At 33.4% G+C, this 20,620-nt stretch overlaps 2 protein-coding genes across 3 annotated transcripts in view; one reads left to right on the top strand and one right to left on the bottom strand.

Moving 5' to 3' along the window:
- LOC105216167 (nuclear hormone receptor FTZ-F1 beta) overlaps positions 1 to 4,687 on the bottom strand; it is a 78,907-nt gene extending 74,220 nt beyond the window's left edge. The window contains exon 1 of one of the 2 annotated variants that reach the window (XM_029042832.2): positions 2,790 to 4,687. The gene's annotated coding sequence lies outside the window, so the exon portion shown is untranslated. The remainder of the gene's footprint in view (positions 1 to 2,789) is intronic. The other variant, XM_011190521.3, reaches the window with a different exon arrangement.
- A 610-nt stretch (positions 4,688 to 5,297) lies between these two features.
- On the top strand, positions 5,298 to 20,478 carry LOC105216166 (ras-related protein Rab-9B). Its single transcript, XM_011190520.3, has 3 exons — positions 5,298 to 5,904; positions 12,343 to 12,537; positions 12,608 to 20,478. Exons 1-3 carry the CDS (start codon positions 5,713 to 5,715, stop codon positions 13,016 to 13,018), a joined length of 798 nt encoding a protein of 265 aa, XP_011188822.1. The 5' UTR covers positions 5,298 to 5,712; the 3' UTR covers positions 13,019 to 20,478.
- Positions 20,479 to 20,620: the final 142 nt, after the last annotated feature.

Genomic DNA, 20,620 nt, shown 5'->3' with positions numbered 1-20,620 from the left:
AAGAAAAAAAATAAAAAATAAAATAAAAATGCAAAAATCAAGAAAAAATCATTGCTTGCAGCTTTCTTTTTGTAATTTTTATTTGTATTTTATATTTGTACATATTTATTTATTCCCTGTTGAAATTTGTTGTTTTTGTTTTTATTTTCTTGTTTCGGTTTTAAGAAATCATAATAAAAACTGTGACCCAAATCTGCAGAGCAAGGTGGCCAAGTGTGGTTAACGCCATTGAATCAACACGAGCGCACGAGGAGTGGAGTTGTCGTGTGCATATTTTTTATTTTTGCTTTTTTTTTTTGTTTTTGCTTTTTGCTGTCATTTCACCGCTACTCTGCACACCTATTTTGTTTAATTTCATTTTGCCTTGTGATTTTTCTTTTTGCTTTTGTTTCGGTGTTGTCTTCTGCGCTGCTGTTGCAATTTTATTTGGTTTCTGCGGTGAAGTTTTTATGTGCGATGCGCTTGCTTGCGCTTTACCTACTTGTATACTTTTTATATTTTATTTGACTTTTGTTGTTTTTTTTCTCCCTCTTTTGTTGTATTTTCATACACCTTTTGTTACCCTTCATTTATTTAACAATGTTTAACGTTGAACTCTTGCAAATTGAGGTTTATGAGTTTTAAGCTGTTGCATCGTAAAACTGTTTGTTGTTGCTGTTTTTTTTATTTTGTTATTTTTTTATTATGCCTTTGTCTTGACAGCCACTATTGAAGGTTAAAGTGCGACAGTTAATTGGTAGACAACTATCACCGTTAAATATTTGAATGTGCCGCTGAAGAAACGTTTAAAGACTGTGGCGAAAAGCAGCAAATTCGTATTAAATACATTCGTATGTATGTTTGTATGCATGTAGGTTGTTTAAGACAAAATTGTAAATTATCGGTTTTTGGTGTGGAAATCGTCATTGTGGTGACATTTCTTGGATAAGCTATTAAATGGGGTTTTTTCGCCAGTTTAAATTTATACGATTTTGTAAATTTTGACAATAATGTTTATATATATGACTCCAAACATAGTTAGGTAGTCCAGAAGAGTCACTTTTTTTAATAAGAGATCATTTGTTTTAAAAAAATGCTGCCGAAAATAACATTACCTTTCACTCTGAGCCCAAAGAAGCATGGTAAAAGCATTTTGAGCTTAAAACTTTAGGAAATTAACCTATACGGCTTTTGATTTCATATACCAAACAAAAATTGATATAAAATGGTTCTCGTCTCGTCAACGAATCCAATTGGGTATCTTGGTGTTACATTTCGATGCCACTGGACTCCAATTGAACCGAAGTTTTGCCAATATTCATCAATAATTCATTATATTTTATCCAATAGGGTACCAAGTTGCACTAAATAATCCCTCTTGATATTAATTTTTTCTTGCTCTTATCGGTATGTCACATATAGAGGCTTAAATACCTTTTTCGATTAAGTTTATGAGCGGCCACAGGAGATGCCTCTTGGACAAAGGCTAAAGTCGCTAGTCCTTTGTGATGACGCAAACAACTCAATATAGATGCCCAAGACACTCAAGTAACGACAAAGCACTTTGAACTCTTTACAAATTTGAACAGGCTACTAATTTGTATTCCCGACAGTTCAACAAGTTCTCTGAAGTTCGTCCGGCCAAGATATGTCAGCCCCAGTCTAGCAAAAGCTGAACAAGAAAGAAGAAGAAAGTGTCTCGATGTCTCAATATTCCCTTCTTTGATAATTTGCATCCGACAGGATATTTAGGCTCACGGCATGTAGCCTTAACAATGTTCAATAAGAACTTCTACCATTAAGACGAACTGACCTTGCTAAAGTCAAGGTAGCTAAGTAGATCAGCTGCGATCAACTTTAGCCCGGAAAAATCTCACAATCGCACAGGTACTGTATAGTAGAGCACCAGCTTGTTCCAAATCTGATGAGATCGCAGCTTTGGTACCCTTATGCGCCAGCTCATTGGCTCTGCAGTTCCCAGCGATATCGCTAGAGCCTGGAACCCAAACAAAACGAAACCAATGTAGCCAACAGCTATTGACAGTGAGGTAAAGCACTCCTTGATTAGCTCAAACTGCCTCACAGAGGTAGCACTTCTAAGTCATCTATCAGATACCTTCTTAAAAGAAGAAGTTTCAATAAATTATTGAGCTATATAGTATAGATCTAAAGATCGCAGTACATTTACAATTATTTATTTGCTGGTCTATATATAATAACATTTTTACACTGATATAAGCACTATTTCTCTTTACGAACCAATATTTCTTCTTTGGCAAAGAACAAATTAATACAAATTTAATGCATAATGCAATAGAACCCTTGCAACAATGAGGCACACTTCACGCTGCGCTTAGCAACCTTCAAAACTTTGCCAAGTAAAAGAACAGAAACGCCGAACACTCAACCGTGACTTCATTACAGTTAGCCTGAATATTAAAATTTAAACACAAAAACTTTAATTAACGTTGCAAACACGTAAAAAAGGCTAAAATTAAAAACAAAAACAAAATAGAGCACAAATTGTTAACACACACACATGCTCATCAATACCAATGGCTGATTTAAATTTTAGCAAAAAACAGGATTTCAAGTGTTTTCCACTCCCCCTCCACCATATAACATATGTACGTAACGTAACCTGTGCCATAAAACTCGTGGCAGCTACGTTGCAACAGCGTTGCACCTTTAATGCTTTTTATTGTTGTCATTACAGTTGTGTATGCAAGCATTGCATGTTGCTTGCATGCTACAACCACACACACACCCGTATACGTATTTTATTTTGTTTTTGTAGCTGTGTTGCTTACCTTTGTAGAGTTTATTGACATTTGCAATGCTTCGCTTTACATTTTTTCCAACGTCCAACGCTTCGCTACGTATACGTCTGCTTTACACACTGACTGCACACACAACGCGGCAGCGAGCACACGCTGCTCTCGTTCGCTCTCTACAACTGCGTACGCTGCTTACGTTGCTCACTAGTTATTGTATTGTTTCACACTCACTCTTTCGCACTCACTTGCACTTGCACGTTTGTGGGTATGCTGCTGCTGTTGCTACGACGCAGCTAACGTACGCCAGTATGCGTTGTAACGTTTGTAATTACAAATTTGTTGAATTATTTTCTTAATAAAAATTGCTGTATTTTATTTATTGCAATATTACTGCACATTAATTTGTTAATTATTGGCGATTTTTTCGTTAATTCACTGCATAAATGCTTGTTGTGCGCGTTTGCTCTGTGAATACTGTCGTTGTTATTTCTTATTGGAATCACTCACTCACTCTCCGCAACATTACTACTTTCCACTTTTCAATATGCTCACTCTATATAGCGCACTCACTTGCACACATGCCAAGCCAGCCAAGGTGGCACTGATTTGCTTTTGCTAATATAGCACTGTGTTATTGTATTGTTGTTGTTGTACCGTCGTACAAAACTTGGCGCTTGGCGGATGACACTTGATTTTTTGTTTACACTGCAGTGAGTGGGCACAATGAAATACAATAAAGAACGACCAACAACAACTAGGCATGTGTATACGAAATGGACACATGTACGTCGTGCGCTCTGGTTCTTCACTTCTTTGCTTCCACTGTTCTTAATACTTGTTTTCTTTTTTTGATTTGTTCGCCTGCGCAGTGCGAAGGGGAAGGGAAAGGGATGAATATAGCAATAAAAGCAGAATATTTTAAATAACCTTCAACTACTTTTTTATTTTTGCTTTTTCGCCGCACGTTGACTGCTTGCTGCTGCTCGCTGCCAGCGTCCTTTTTGCTTTTCTTTTATTTTTTTTTTTGTTTGTTTTGTGCTTCACAACAGCGTTGAGCGTAGATTTCACCACCACCATTTACCACCTTATAACACTCATATGCAGGACATTTTTGTTGCTCTGCTTGCGTTTTGTATGTTTTCTTATTGTTGTTTTTGCTGTGTAGGCAGCATTTCGTCGTTAACTCATTCCCGAGGGAATACAATACATTGGGCACATCAATTTCTTAACTTCGCAATAAATAGTTAAAAATTCCATTAGTTATCTATTTTTACGCTTTGATTTAGCAGCACTATCGCGTGTGTTTGTATGCGAACATGGAGATATGTATATTATTTACTTATTAGCACACCTGAAATTGCTGGCACATACATACGCACTTATGTACATTTTTGTGCAAGATTTCTTTTTAATTTTTCAGTGAGAAGTAGCACACACGCTCATTTCGTTTTTTTTTTTTTTTGGCGTAGTATATTTAACAAACAATAACTTCAGCTGGTGCAACGCAGTCGACGTCAACTGCAATTGCATACGCTGCTGGCATATGCACCGCCGTATACCAACCACCGACTGCTGCACAGTCAATGTAAATCGCGTAATAATTCACTATTTGTTTTTTGTTTTTATGCTATTATACACCTATGCGCGCACATTTTCATTTAGCCATAAACTTGTAAATTTCACACAAGTATATTCTCTGCTGCTTGCGTATTCATACAAAATGCATTTCATTTATTATTACAACGTAGGTGTGTAATAAAAAGAAGCAATTACTCAAAAGAGTATTGTAATTTACGCGTATTGCACGCAATAAAATTTTTAATTTTCTGATTTTTATAAAAATCCACTTGCAGAAAACACCGCCAACGCAAAAACACAGTAGTCCAACTTACAACCTCTTTCAGCTGTCACAAAAACAACACTGAACGCGCTGAGCAAAATTAAACACCGAGAAACGCAGTGTTGTATGCGTCAGGTAGTGTTTTCTTGTCAATTAGACATGTGGATGCTATGCGATGGCCACAGGTGGTGTGTGGGAGTTGAGTTGCTGATTTAATTGTGAGTTTATATATTTACGGTGGATATAAAGAAGGAATATTTTATAAACACTTTGTCTTATTAAAGAAAGTTATAAATTACCGCAATTAATAAGAAAATATATTAAAACTTGCAAATTCTAGCAAAGACATGCACCAACGGTTATTGTCCAATTAGAAAAGTAAAATGCACCGCATAAAACGACAGAATAAAGAGGGTTGCCAACACCTAAGTATAAATAATAAACCTACAGTTAAGTAATATCATACAAAATATATATTCAAAATAATAAATGCAGCTTGACTTATAATTATGTGCGTTTTGTAAATTATAAAACACTGCTATGTAATTAATTAATAATAAATTGCACTGTAAGAACAGCAAAACCACAAAGCATTCGCTACTTTGCAACCCTAAGCGCACAGCTGACCACTAAATTCTCCAATCGGAAGACAACCCACAACAAAAGCAGCAACTACAACCAGTGGAGACCTTGCCGTTCAATTGAAATTCTACAGCTGGTTTATTTGCTAACTGCTAACTGGTGCTGGCACACACAGTTGGAAATATCTACTTCAATTTAATTTATATATAAATTTGTAATTATATTAAATGAAAATTAGTTTAAAATAGTGCAAACAGAATCATACTAGTGCTAATACAGTTTAAAAGGCAAAGCTAAATGCAACAAAGTAATTAGTGTATGTGCAGTGTAACGTAGATTGTCGTGGGCAGTCAGGTGGAACACCAGCAACAACAAATTAGTTATAATTGAAAACTACTTGTACGCTAGTGCATTTATATAAAGTATTACAACGGTTTTTAGTGAAAAAATCAAAAATAAAAACGACAACCAGTGCAAACTACACATAACCAGTGATCTAACGTAACAACAGTAAATACACAAAGCTTCAACACAATGACGAATATGCGTCCACCAAACAAAACCATACTCCTGAAAGTGGTCATACTGGGGGATGGTGGCGTTGGCAAATCCTGTCTGATGAATCGCTTTGTCTCGAATCGTTACGACGAAAACAACTTTCATACAATTGGCGTTGAGTTCATGAATAAAAACATTGATGTGGATGGCGAGAAATACACATTACAGGTAAGTGGAGCAAATATCATAGAAAGCATGAAGGATGTCAAACGGATTGTGTGTAAAGTTTGATTGGGAACTGAGTAACGAGAGCGTTTTGAATATTTTCCACTCTTTATTTATGCATAATTATGTGTGAATTATTAAATGTGCCCAAAGCGCATTCAACAGGAAATCCTATGGCATTGAGCGACAAATGAAAGTCAAAGGCCTATCTATTGTCGCTACTTTTTGAAATGTATACCTACATATGCATGTACTTATGTACATATGCATGTTTGAGTGAATATAAGTACTTGTTGTCAACTAATGGGGTGGGAGGATCGGTGCAAAAAGTTATGAATAAGTGTTTAGGTGAAATATTGCTAACTTTTGCTAAGTAGAAATTATTGTTTTAGTTTTGCGTTATAATATACGCAAATATGTTTGTGTATCAGATGTGTAACTATATTATTATAACCGTGAGCAAGAGTTGTGTAAACAATGATATTCCTTTGTTTATACAATTTAAATTTAAGATAAAGTAGAAAATATGAGATACGTATACAATTCTGTTTGTATGTTGATGATAATTATACACATTTTTGACTGTTACTTTTATATAAACAATGTGGTACTGATTCCTGTGATTTTACAGTTAAATATCTGAGCTGTGATTATTTTACTTAATACATTTTGTTTTTTTCGCATTTTTTTTTTTGCTACATATTAGTAATGCTAATTTTTTGCGTCTGTAAAATAGCGAATTTGAAAGCTATCAGCAGATCACGTGGAGTCGGTTTATAGGAATTTACATTTTGTTTACATGTCGGCGTTTAAATACTACAGCACTTAAACACGTAATCAATATTTATTTAGTATTTAATTAGTTAGTTTTGCTTTCACGAATTTGGTTGTATTCAATTATTTATAAAGACAATTTACTATAAACAAGCGCGTGAAAATTTTTATAAATATATGTATAAACGCTTATCAATGTAGAAGCTTTATTTATATTATTTTTTATTTTTCTTTATCGTTCATAATATTTGACCTTAAAAAAATTATCGATAATGGTTTGACGTAGATAATGTTTATTTTAACCCTTTGTATGTGTCGGGGTGCTCGGTGTTTATACAAAAGGGTAAATATGTTTATATGTATGGACATAATTTTTAATATAAAATTCATCTGCACGTGTGTATGTCACTGTACTTCTCCTAAACGTCTGGACCGATTTGTATGAAATTTTATATGTGCCTTCAGATAAATTCGATAAAGGTTTGTGGTCACCATTTGTTGCAATTTATTTTAAATTTATAACTTTGGGTTATGCCGCGATGGTTTGTTGATCCTTTTTTGTTTAAAACCTGTTGTACGGTTGGAAAATCCCGCGATGTTTTGTTGTCCTTTTTTGTTTATAACCTGTTGTATGAGTAGGTAATCCCACGTTGGTTTAATGCTATGTGAATGCAAAATGCATTCATTCCTTTATTGTTGAAATGCTTAACTTTAAGGGCATACATTATTTTTAACCCTCTCATGTCAGAATTAAAATGGGTGGAGCTAACATTTTTTTTAGGACAGATATATACTAGTCTTAACTCAAATATGAAGTGATAAAAATTTCAAAGTCCTATGTATCCTGGTTCATTAGTTACTTTTCTCGTGAATTTTTTTTTTTTAATAACTCTCTTATCTTTACTTATTTATATAGTTCACTTTGTTTTAAAATAAAACAATTTTTTTATGTTTTTGAGCACTTTTTGTATAAACAGTTCAGTATAACTTTTTCCCAAAACCGATTTTGACAATTCCACTCTGCGGAGAAGGCCTACTGAATGAATACGTGCACAGCTTATTACAAAAAATGTAACTGTAAGCTTGCCCAACACATAAGTCTACATAATTGAAAAAACCGCTGGTCAAAAATATTTAAATAACGAGAGTTAGAAGCCAGTAAGTACAATGTTGCCTATAGGCAACATTTGGCATGAAAGGGTTAATGAGTGCGTTTTATATGTAAACTGTAATTTTACTAAAAATAACACTAATTCTGAAAAGTAAAAATAGCAGAAAGAAACACGCTACAGCTTTGCTTGGTGATTGGCTGAGCTTCTGATCCGATTGTTGTTGTATAAAACATTTCCCAAACAAATTTGTATTTACTGCTAACAATCTTTGAACGGTAATAATGCGAGATTCGTAATATCTTGAGCCGATTGTAATGGAAGTGATAAGTTGATGTTGTTCCGAGTTCTAATTCTAAGTTAGTTAGCTGATTGATTTTTTAAGAAGATTTTAAGTTTAAGGTTAAAAAGAAAATTCAGACGATGGCATTGCCTAACAAAGGATAACAACGCAAAATAAATTAAAAAAAAGGGGCCTGGACACCTGTAATAATCCCCAATGAGTTTAACCCTTTCACTGCTGTTTATTTAATCTGTTGACGTATATAATTCCAATAACCTTTTGAACTGTATATAATCCAATATAAAAAATATATAGTACATTTATACTAACAAAAATTTGCGAAGTCATCAATCTGTAGTTTCAGCTATTAATATGCAATAAAAATGACAGTCGCTTGTCGCGTTGGTTGTTAATTGTTTCTACGTGCTTTACAATCTGGGAAATTGAATAGTGCAATGAACAAATGTACGTATGTTTGGCAAACCCGCAAAAAAAGAACAACAAAACACATTAATTCGTCGGACCGTTGGCTTTTATGCCTTAAATGTTTAATTATTCACGATATTCGATCTACAAAAGTCGTTGATCGCGCTTACAGTGCCGGCATTAAATTCTATATGTTATACATGTATGTACAATTTTATATAAAGTAAAAAAAAAAATGACAACTTTGCCGGCAATTTTATTTGTTATTTGCGCACAATTGTTGTCATGCCTTGGCAATTTCAATTACACAACTATTTCTTAATTACCATGAGCGTTTTTATTGTGTGTTTTCTTACATAATTTAAGCACTAATATTTGAGTCATAATATTTCTATAATTTTTGCAGTATGTTTATTCTACTTTTTTGGTTTATAATGAGAGCTGTTGTACAATAAAGATTAAATAAATAGTAAAAAAATAGTTGGGTATCCCCTCATTGGGAATGAATGCTATATCAGAAGCTTCTCGGTAGGGAATGCTTATAAGAATGCATATGCATTTGCACATAATTGTATCAGCAATTTCTCATTTATCTAGATTTCTGAAGAAAGTGCATGCAATATGTAAATATCCCACATTTTATCGTCATCATAGTATTTTTGTTGCACTTATATTAAGTAGTAAATATTATCTTGGTGGATGTACTATAATATTATTCCTTTTGAGTCATATAAAGAAACCAACAAAAAATGTTCTTCAAAATCCCGTCTCCTTCTTCTTTGGAAACGATCTCTGTATGATTAATGGTGGGCCATATTAGATGGTTTGTTGTCAATGAAGATTTGTGTATATTAGGCATATTTACATTAGTATTTCGGTCTTTAGACTGGGTTGGTTTTAGTTTTATTTTTCCAAGGTCAAACTAATATCGGAAACAAATCACAAGTCTTTGTCTTATATGCTTTGAAATATTTCCCATAAGTAATGTTGAGTTTCACTAAGCTGACAGTTTCTAATTGGATTAGATCCGATCGAGCTTCTTTTATTACTGAACTCACAGTCTTTAACCAGATTAAAGTCCGATCTAGGTTTTTTCTTTTTGATCTGTAGATATCGTAATTTTATTTATGTATCTTGGGAATTATTTGACTCTAGATATTCGCAAATTGTTCTATACCACAATTTTGTAAACTGCCTATATGTTTGGCCGGATAACTATAAGAAATTTGATCATTAAAAAAACACAGACACAGAAATTCAAATTTATTTTTATTGCTAGAATCTCAACTTTCTGGTAATAGTTCGCATGTGAGGGCATCAAAAAGACTCCGAGAATCTTAATCTGAAAACTGAAAAGCGCCTTGCAAGTCATTCTCTTCAAATGGCAATCGCGTGCCAGAGAGTCGAGTAACGAGCGCTCGAAGCTGCTTGCTGAACAAAATTTCAAAACTTCCTAAGTACCCGCTTGAGAGTCGAGTACGAAGCACATGCAGCGGCTTGAAGAACAAAATATTAGAAATATACAAGCTTGCACTAGATATTGTTTTGAGATAAACGCGTTTAAAGTTTTACATACATTCTTACTGACGTGGTCTGGTGGGCGGAACTTCGAAAGGATATACTCTTAGAAAATTACTCGGATTGATTTGATATTTTTGGATAATGTTTTAAATATATTTGACCATTTAATAAAACAATAACAACTTTTTTCAAATTTGAAATTTTCAAACCCACCTAACCCCTTAATGGGAAACTTTTAATATCATTCGAAAAAATATTCTTTGGCATTTTTTTTTAATGATTATCTCTTTCAAATGTTGGTCTTCGTCTCAGATGGTACAATGGATCATGGATTGAGTCCAATTTTCGATGACTCGCTCGATTATTTCGACTGGTAGCTAACGAATGACACGCGTAATATTTTGCTCCAAGGGGCGGGATTGTCCACATAGAGTTTATACTTTATATTTGATATATATAGTATATAGTCTGTTTTCATGGCGCGATAACGATCGCAATTAACGTTTACGTTCTCATCGGCATCATTATTGAAGAAATACGTATGGGTGATTTCAGCTGCCCACAACCCCACCAATTGAACCACTGAATGAAATACCAGCTTTTGAATCCCATCAGATTGCTCTTCGCCCCAAATACAATAATTTTGCTTGTTTGCATACCCATTTAGCCAGAAATGTCCCTCATCGCTGAACAGAATTTTGCTCGAAAACGTCGGACCTTCTTGGAACTATTCAAGAGCCCATAAAGCAAAGCGATGTCGCTTGAGTAGGTCGGGCGGCTTCAGTTCTTGCACAAGCTTTATTTTTCTTCACTGCGTGCTGGACGTGGTCTATTCGTTCCAATAATGAATGCTGTGTCTCAAGATGGGTGATGGTGTTGCAAATAGTACGCTCAGTTCTTTACAGAACGTGAATTTTCACAATAAAGTTGAACAATTTGTTCAGGCGTATGTCTTTTCACACAAATATTTAAAATCTAAAGTTTTATACTCTCGCAACAAAGCTGCTAAGAGAATTAATTTATATTAAGTAAAGTAAAAATATCAAAGTCAAATTTGTTACAAACAATTGCACTAGGAAGGGGCATATTTTGATGTTGTTTTTTGGGTTATTGGGCGTGGCGCCGTCCTACTAAATTTCATAACATATCTCGTATACTACTACTATAGCTATCTCAAGGAAACTTTCTAGAGTCGTTTCCTTTAGACACTACCTTATACAGTCTAAAAATAGAGGAAATCGGAGTATAACAACGCCTATCCCCCTTACAAAGGTTATGTTGAAAACCACTAGAAATGCTTTAATTAAGTAAGTAAAACATCACAAATCTTAAATTTCATTATAAAGATGGTACAGAAAGGCTGCACTCAAATTGGTACACAAAATTTTAAATTGCTGTGGCTCCGCCCACTTATGGGTCGAAAAACAATTCTCCGAAACTACTCGACCAATATCAATGAAATTTGGTTTGTAATATTTTCCTTGCATCCCAATAATATGATATGAAAATAGGCTAAATCGGTTCACAACGACACCAACTTCCCATATACCAAAACTTTGAAATCGAACTGAATCGTTTACTAAACAATATATAAAGTAAGCGCTAGTGAAGATATCGGACAGAACCTTGCACAAATACTGGATTTATAGTGTGGCATCGCCCTTCTAAACAACGTCGTAATCAGACTATAAGTTTTCAAGGCCCCATGTATCGTCCTTCCTTACTTGTTAAAGGATAACTCTACTGAGCGATTGAGACACGAAGTCATCCCGAGATGAACGAAACAAGTGTCTCCGTTAAGCTAAATTTCAGTCGTAGGTTCAGAAGATCTATTTGGACTTCCAAGAATTCGAATAATGTCATATAATTTCGTACATTATTATTACGCAATAGTTGTAAGATAACGATTCATTTAATTTAATACTGGCAATTAGTGCGCTAAATTTTATTCTCCAGTTAATTCTAATTTTGAAGTTAGTCAGAAATTTCTTATGAATTAATTAATCAATTGATAATCGCTATTGTATAAATAATGGCTTACATATAAATATGAGAGCGTGTGTGAATGAAAAAAGTGCAACGTGACCGAGTGATTTCATTATAACTCAAGTTTATTAGTTTAAGCAGCACATTCAATTAAAACTAATGCACAACAATCAGCAATCAAGTAACAATTTTCATTTTGCAAAAATCAAAAAAGAAACCCATTTGGATCATTTCAACAGAAAATACAAAGATAAGTTTTCTTTTGAAACACATACAGTTAATTAATGATATTCACCACACATTTTTTAATAAAAAAATATTTTTTTACATAACTCCTTCAAGATTTGGGACACCGCTGGTCAGGAACGTTTTCGCGCGCTACGCACACCTTTCTATCGTGGCTCCGATGTGTGTATGCTGTGCTATGCCGTCGATGATCGCGATAGTTTTCGCGGACTGAAGCAATGGCGTGGTGAGTTCCTCAACTATGCCGATGTAAATGCGGATAAATTTCCCTTTATCGTCGTTGGCAATAAGGTGAGTAAATCACAAATACAAATATTTGACGTTAATAAATGTGTTCTACTGTGAAAACACCCACAAACAGCTTGACATGGCCGCCAAGTATCGTCAGGTGAACTACGAAGAGGTGGAACAATGGTGCCAGGACAACGGCATAAGCAGTCTTATTGAGACCTCCTCGAAGGCAGCCAGCAATGTAACGGACGCATTCGTGCTGGCCGTACGCCAGTGGAAGCATATGGAGCGTGTTGCTGAAATCGAGCTGCGTCAACAGAGCGACACTATCGATCTAACACGTAGCATACGTTTGGCGCAAAATCGCTTTTGTTGCGTTGGCGGTGGCGGCAGTGGTGGCAGCACCACATCGGCCGAGGCGGAATTGGAGGATGAATCGATGCGTAGCGACCGTAGTGGTAGTCGTCCGTCGCCGCTGCGTTTCGGCAAGCAGTCGAAAGCGGCTGGCAGGCAATCGCAATCAACGAATTTCCAACTTTAAATTTCATTTCATTTGTGGAATGTGAGTTTGTGGAACGCGTTTGTGTTTACTGCGCGTTTATTGCTTTCATTTTATATTAACAAATACTATATACGAGCGTGTTGTACAAATTCAGTTGGTTTGAAAACGTAGTAAAAGCAAGTAAGACGATAACAATGTATCTGATAGACTACACCAAAGGCAGTTAAGCGTTTGACGTGTGTTGTTGGTAGCGTGTGCATCCAAAAGCGTTGTTTAACTTCATGTCTAAAAACTAAAATGCGTAATGTAAACTAAATGTAACTCATAAGCTAAGTAAGTTTGGAAATTAATGTAAAAATGCTCAAATTGTTTTGGTGAACAATTTATAATTCAAGTGCAGCATATTACTCATTCAACGTGATGTACACCATTTATTATTTTATTTATAAGCTAAAAATGCGAAATTCCATTAAAATTTATAATCATTTAGTTTAACTTAAATATTTTGCATTGCAGCAGCCGCATTGAGTATTAATATAGATATTTTATAGAAATATATAATTTATATTTGATTTTAATATTTTAAGTTTTAATTGCACAATTTTAAATTTTGTGTGCTTTTTCATTCAATTAAGCAGCATTATATTATTGTTTACTTGTGAAAAAAAGTAAAATTCTTAATTAAGAATTCATTAAAGTGGTTTAAATTTGCAAGGAAATAATTGAAATTAGTGTGTAAGACAGCGCTTGCCTTTATATATAAAATATAAAAATCATATATTTTTGCGTAGAATAAATAATATATATACATTTGCTTAAAAGAGTGACGATATAATTCCAAATAAGTTGATTCTAAAATTAAATAAGCGATTTTATTTAATATTTCCTTGAACAGTGTGCTAAAAAACTGTTTAAAAAACCGTTATATCTCAATGATATATAAATTTTTTAAGTAAACATATTCTGCATATCAATTTGTCTAATTTCACTGTACTTTTTTTTTCTTTTCTAAACTAAAATAGTCTTAATTTTAGTTTCTTTACTAAAATTTACTTTTAAACATTTGTTATTCAAATAGAAATCAAATATGTATTATATGTATATATAAAGGGTTTTTCAATAAGAGCGATACAAAGTGGTTTGGGATTGAAATTCTTTATTCCTGTGAAAGTACTTTCGATGCCATTATGTGTGGAACTCGATTTCTTATACATGGCCACCACTGAACCAAACGCTGAACCCAATTTTCGACAGTTTTCAAGCATAAATCGGCCGATACTGCTGCAATTTCACGTTCGATATTCGTACGAAGTTCATTAAACGTTGCTGGCTTGTTGGCATAGACCATACACTTGACGTAGCCACACAGGAAATAGTCTACGATCGATGCGGTCAATTGACTGGGTCATTTCGTGAGATAACACGTCCACCAAATTTGGTTTTCAATAAATGGATTGTCACATTCGCTGTGTGGCTTGTGGCGCCGTCAAGTTGGAATCACATATTATCCAAGTCCAAATCATCCAATTCGGGCTAAAATATTCGAATGACATTGAGCGGGAGCGATTCCCATTCACAGCAACGTGCCGGTCTTGATCATCATGAAGAAGATGTATGGCCCAATGACGCCACCGAACCATAAACCGCACCAAACCGTTATTTTTTCGGGATGCAATGGTAACTCTTGGAGTACGTGTGTATTGCTACCTGACCAATAACCCATATTTTACTTATTGACGAAACCATTCAACCAGAAATGAGCCTCATCGCTGAAGATGATTTTTCATTGAAAATCCAGATCTTTTTCTAGTTGTTGCTCAGCCCAATTCACGAACATACGACGATTCTGGTGGTCAAGCGCCTTCAGTTCATGCGCCCATTTGAACTTGTAAGAATGTAAGCCAAGATCTATTCGCAAAATTCGCCACAACGACGTCACAGAGATGCCCAATGCTTGAGAACGACGTGTGAGAGACTGATTGGGATCTTCCTCAATTGATGTACTAGCGGTAGTAATATTCTCGATACTATTATACAGGCACTTCTTTGTCTAACTGGTAGGGGAACATTTTTTACTCTCCCTGAGAATTCAAATTTTTCCACTAGACACTCAATTGTTGATCTGACAGGACGATTATGACGACCATAATTTGGACGTAGCGCTCTTAAAGTTGAGGCCACTGACTCCGAATTTCGGTAGTAAATTTTAATAATTTCGACTCGTTGTTGGATCGTATATCTCTCCATGATGAAATGGCACACCTTACTGAAGAGAAATGTCAGAAGAGCGGGGAAAAATATGGCGTCCTTTGATGTCCCTATCGGTCTACTTTTTTAGCGTTCCTTTTGAAAATCCCTTTATATATACATATTATTTTAAATACTAGTTTATTTCCAACATAACTTAACCTCAAAGTGGATTTTTCTTTAATAAATGTTAAATATTTTTTTATTATTATTTTAATTAAAAATACAAATTCATTCATATATGAATATTAATTTTAAATATTTTTTTAACCTAACATAACCTCAATTTTGTCTACTTTCTTCAATTTCAAACGCTGACATTCCATTTTTAGCTTTTTACTTGCAAATCATTTAATTTTACTTAAGAATTTAAAATAATATAACTCATTTAAAATATCTATATACATATTTATCTATGAAATAGTTGCCTTGATAAATGTTTTTTTTAATAATATTAAAAATATTTAACGCACAGATTTCAATTTACCAAAGCTTAAAATGCAAATTTTATATACCAAATATTAATTTTTAAGCTTAGCACAAATTATTAAAGTGCTTTCTTTCATTTTATTTGATTTATTAAGTGTCTCGAAAAACTAAAACAGAGAAAGTAATATTTTAAAGGCAACTAAAAACATTTTCAATTATATAATATTATTTAGAAAGCATTAATTGCAAGGATTAAATTAAATATATCCGCTTTTTAGCTTTTTAAAAAATTGAATATCTTAATATATTAATGGTTGCTTCAAAATAATTATTTTGGAATGAAAAAAAAATTTATTAAATAAATAAAAGTGTAAGAACTATAAAAATCGAAACAGCAAAGAATTACTAAGAATTCATTTAATTTCATCCTTTTTATTATAATAATGTAAAAAAAAAAAAACTAAATTTTTTTCAAAGCGCTATTAAGGGGTTAGGGGTAGTCAGAGACACGAAAAAATTATGAAAATGAAAATTTCAGTAATTTTTTTTGCAATTAAATCATGTAATTTTACAAAAGTCATAATAAGTCATTATTACACAATGTTTTGACTTGAAGATACGAAAATTTGGAAAAAAAATTGTTATTTCCAAAGTTATAGCTGTTTGTGTGGACTCAGTTCCAAAAAAAGGCGTTTGCGGTGATAATCATAAGTCCTTTGAAATTTATCTAAAATCATTATGATAAGAAAAATTAGTCTTATAAATAGATTATACTGGGCAGGATCGAAGATTTTTTCCTTTTTTTTTTTAATTAACAAAATGGCGGTATAAAGATTTTTCTAGATTTTCGGGAAAAAATCGATTGGTCTTAAAAAATCAATATTTTTGTAAAAAAAATCCTTCGATCAGGCCCAGTGTAATTATGTATTCTAAAAGCTGTATAAATTTCATTCAAATCTACTGAGCGGTTTTCGAAACATAATTTTGAGAAAAAACGCATTTAAAGTTTCATCCGAGCTTTTTGGAGTGCCCGAACGCTCTTTGTTATTTGTCGAATAACTTGAAAAGTAATTATCGGATCAACTTAAAAATTCAGAGAATATTTTTAAGATATTACACTTAACGAAAATGCAAAAAATAAAAAATTGATTTTTTGAAAATCCTGACTACTCCTAATCCCATAAGCGTTAAAAAATTCAATTTCTACTTTCCGAAGTAATATCTAAAACCAATTGTGCCTTGCTGCAATTTAAGTTGAAAACTTAATTATTGAAGTATTTACAACAATTATTCGCTAAAATATTTCAAAACGCTAAATTTTCAAGTTTATGCCATACTTTTTAGCAGTTTCATCGTTTATATTGGGTGAAAAATACGTTTTTTTACCAAAACATGTATAATTAATATGGAAAATGTTGCAATTATTTACACCAATACTGTAGTAACTCTTTGTAAGCAATTATTTTTATTGTATTTTTTCGATTTTGATTTGCAAATAAAGTCGTGCTGATTTTATTTTAATTGATTAAGTTAATTATTTACTATATATACATATGTATGTACTATATGCATGTACAAAATTGTAAAATCAATAAAACACTATGATGAATGTGCAAAAATATTATGTAGCTATGAGCAACTGTTTTAATTTAATAATTGCAGTAGAATTAAATTCAGTGAGATAGGAATGTTTTGTTTGAGCTACGCTAAATCGGAATCCTATTCAGTATATAAACATCAACGATTTTTCAAATATGTATGTCTATTGCCTGCGTTTGATATCAATATACTCGTATTTTATAAAATCAAATTTACAAATCTTCGATTACACTGTACGACAAAATCGACTTTTTTGTTGGGTATTGGACCAAACTTAATTTTTCTCGGACATAGAGTCATAAGTAAAACATAGTATTTTCCGATTTTCGAAGTTAGGCTATTTGGATTCGAAGTTCGAAAAAGGACTTTTCTAAAAAATTATTAATAATAATTACAGGATAGCGCGACTAAAAAAATCCAAAATATGAATATAATCTACATTTTTCTCTTAATTCAATGGTGTATAAAACATTACGGTCAAGCTTATATTTGATCTTCGAAAAAAAATTATATATCGAAAAATACTAGAACCCTTAAAACATCTGTCATATAAACTTGACGAAAAAGATTTATAAATCAATGAATGAAGATAAAATTTAATTTTAGAAAATTTTATATCCATATTTTGGATTTAGTAGTAGCTATATCCTGTAATTAATAATATTTTTTTTTTAATTTTCAGTTTTTGCATTTTCATTGAAATCTCAAAAATTTACTCCGTCTATCAGGTACCCACAAAAATTTCGTTTCTAAAAGTTACTTGGTACTCTTCTAATATATCTTGATAATTAAAATAATATTTGCGAGGGCCAATGATTTTGTTAATTTAAGTCTACTATATATGTAAAGTGTTAAAAAATAACGGGAATTTAAAAATTTACCATTTCACGGGTTTGGAGAGACCAACTATTAATATCTTAATTTATGTGTAGCAGCCGCTAAGGTTAGACATATTTTTATTAACTTGGCGAATTTCGTTTGATTTAGCCAAAAACAATACTGTAACGGTGCCCAAGCTCAATTTTTGCCAGATTTTAACATATTTCCAAATATAAAGAAACTGCTTGAAGAGCATTTTTATTATATTCCTTAACAGGAAGCATTTAGGTCTCGTTGTGCAAGTGCTTGACCGGGGACATCAAAAGACAACCATGGCGTATGTGGAGTGAAAGAGAACAGGCCGTCCAATGTAGCATCCAAAATTTTTGGGTTATTCCAAGTCGGATTTTTAATTTTACCGTCATCGACAGAAATATTTAGGTCTTTCGTTCATTTTATGAATATAGTCGATGTAGATTTAGAAGGAAAGGGTGGTAGGCTCCTAGTAGTAAGAAAGCGAGAAAGGAAGCTTAAATAAATTATACCCGCTGTAACTCTTCAATTATATTTGATTTCGAACTGATATAGTAAAAATATTGGTTGTCAACTATTTCCCTTCCGCATTTTTGCCTTTATTCAATGCTTTATAAAAAGTGTTACAGTGATCGGATTTAGTTCAAATATGCGCCGTTTCGTTCGATAATCTGTTTCCAATTAGGCGGCAACTTCATAAAACCCCCTCGTAGTAGACCCCCTCCTTATTTGCGAAGAACTCGGACAGCCACTTTCCACAAGCCTCTTTTGAGTTCAACTTTACATCACCAAGGGCGTTCGCTATGGACAGGAACAGGTGGTGATCACTTAGCGCTATGCCCGGGCTATATGGTAGATGCGATAAAACCTAAGCTACGGAAGCTTCTGACCCTTCCTATTAGCAAATTCTGGACGCTTCTAGTCGATCGCCTGCTTCAAGCCGTTCAGTTGTTCGCAGTGGACTGTAGAATTAAGCGTCTGGCCATATGGGAGCAGATTATAGTGGATGATTCCCTTCCAATTCCACCAAACACACAGCACAACCTTCGTGGCGTCAATCCCGGCTTGGCCACTGTTTGGGACGATTCACCGGCCTTCCACCACGACCGTTTTCGCTTGATATTGTCGTATGTGATCCATTTTTCGTCGCCAGTCACCATCCGTTTCAAAAATGAATCGAGTTCGTTCCGTTTCAGCAGCATATCGCATGCGTTGATTCGGTCCAGAAGGTTTTTTTGCGTCAAATCATGCGGCAATCAAGCTTTTTTTGTGTATCCAGCCTTCTGCAGATGGTTTAAAATGGTTTGGTGACTAACTCCCATCTCCTGGGCGATGTCACGAGATGCCACATGCCGATCTAACTCGATCTTTTCCATGATTTGATCGGTATTCGTCGTCACAGGTCTTCCGCCGGCTGGCTTATTCATGGTGTCGTTTTTACCCGCTCTGAATCGTTGAAACCAATCCTCCGCAGTTCGAAGTGATAAAGCCGGATACGAGCTCTGTAGCGCTTTATACATAGCCGCGAAATTCACAAAACGGAAAGGAGATATAGAACCTAATATATACTATATATGAAGCCTGGGTTAAGCCCCAGGGTAACATTGGTATCTCCTAAGCATTATCGATGATCTCAAGTTGATTCACATTCATGTATAATAAAATACGAATTAAGTTTAATCTAACTGTACCCATCGGTCTAAACAGGATTTCTTGTTCTCGTAAGTGAAATTTGGAACTTTAAGTGAAGCACTCCAATAACAATCACATCTAAAGGTATATTATAATCTTAAAAAATTTATTTCCCGAAATTCCCCTAAATTTTTTGACAGTATCACAGACATACCAGAGAAAAAACGCAAATTTGTTTTCTTAAATTATTTATTAAATTATTTACATGATTTTTTTAATTATAGCTGCATAAAAAATAAAAAATACAAATATTTGTGGAATGCATAGACTTATTTTCGAAAGTAATTGTTGAACGAATAATATTTGCGTGTTTTATTTAAATTTGTGTATAAAATTTTGTTTTAAATGGAAAAAATAAATTTTTTTTTTCTAAAAAATCATTAAATTGGGTTTGCCTTTCAAATGCAGCTTATGAAAAAATACTAAAACTATACCTGCTAGCCCTAATATAACGAACTATTATTTAAAAAAAATTATACAAAATAATTGTTTTTTTTTTTTTAATTTTTGTTTTAAAGCGAATACCAAAAATATTTCTTAAAGAAAATTACTAAAAACTAATTAAATATGTATTTATGCATATAAGTACGTAAGTACGCCACTAAGTACAGACAATTGTTTTTATTTTGTATATATTTTTTGTGCTGCCTGACTGTTTGTATTTATGCATACTTTTTTTTTACAAAATAGGTACCTGTGGGCCACAACTGAGATACACTTAACTTAAAAACTATTTTGAAATTTATAATTATATCACTTAAGCAACATGGAAATGTACGGTATATAAATTTAATTTGTAAATTTTTTTTTGTGGTTTTTGAG

This window comes from Zeugodacus cucurbitae, chromosome 3, assembly GCF_028554725.1.
Source record: "Zeugodacus cucurbitae isolate PBARC_wt_2022May chromosome 3, idZeuCucr1.2, whole genome shotgun sequence".
Classification (NCBI taxonomy): Eukaryota; Metazoa; Arthropoda; class Insecta; order Diptera; family Tephritidae; genus Zeugodacus; species Zeugodacus cucurbitae.
Note: the sequence above shows the minus strand (reverse complement) of the source record. Positions and strands in the feature narration are given on the sequence as shown.

Bases quoted from the DNA above. Each gene is read 5' to 3' on its own strand.
- LOC105216166 (XM_011190520.3), top strand. From the start codon at position 5,713: ATGACGAATATGCGTCCACCAAACAAAACCATACTCCTGAAAGTGGTC. The intron at 5,905-12,342 runs GTAAGTGGAGCA...AACTCCTTCAAG, and splicing joins GCGAGAAATACACATTACAG to ATTTGGGACACCGCTGGTCA. The intron at 12,538-12,607 runs GTGAGTAAATCA...ACCCACAAACAG, and splicing joins TTATCGTCGTTGGCAATAAG to CTTGACATGGCCGCCAAGTA.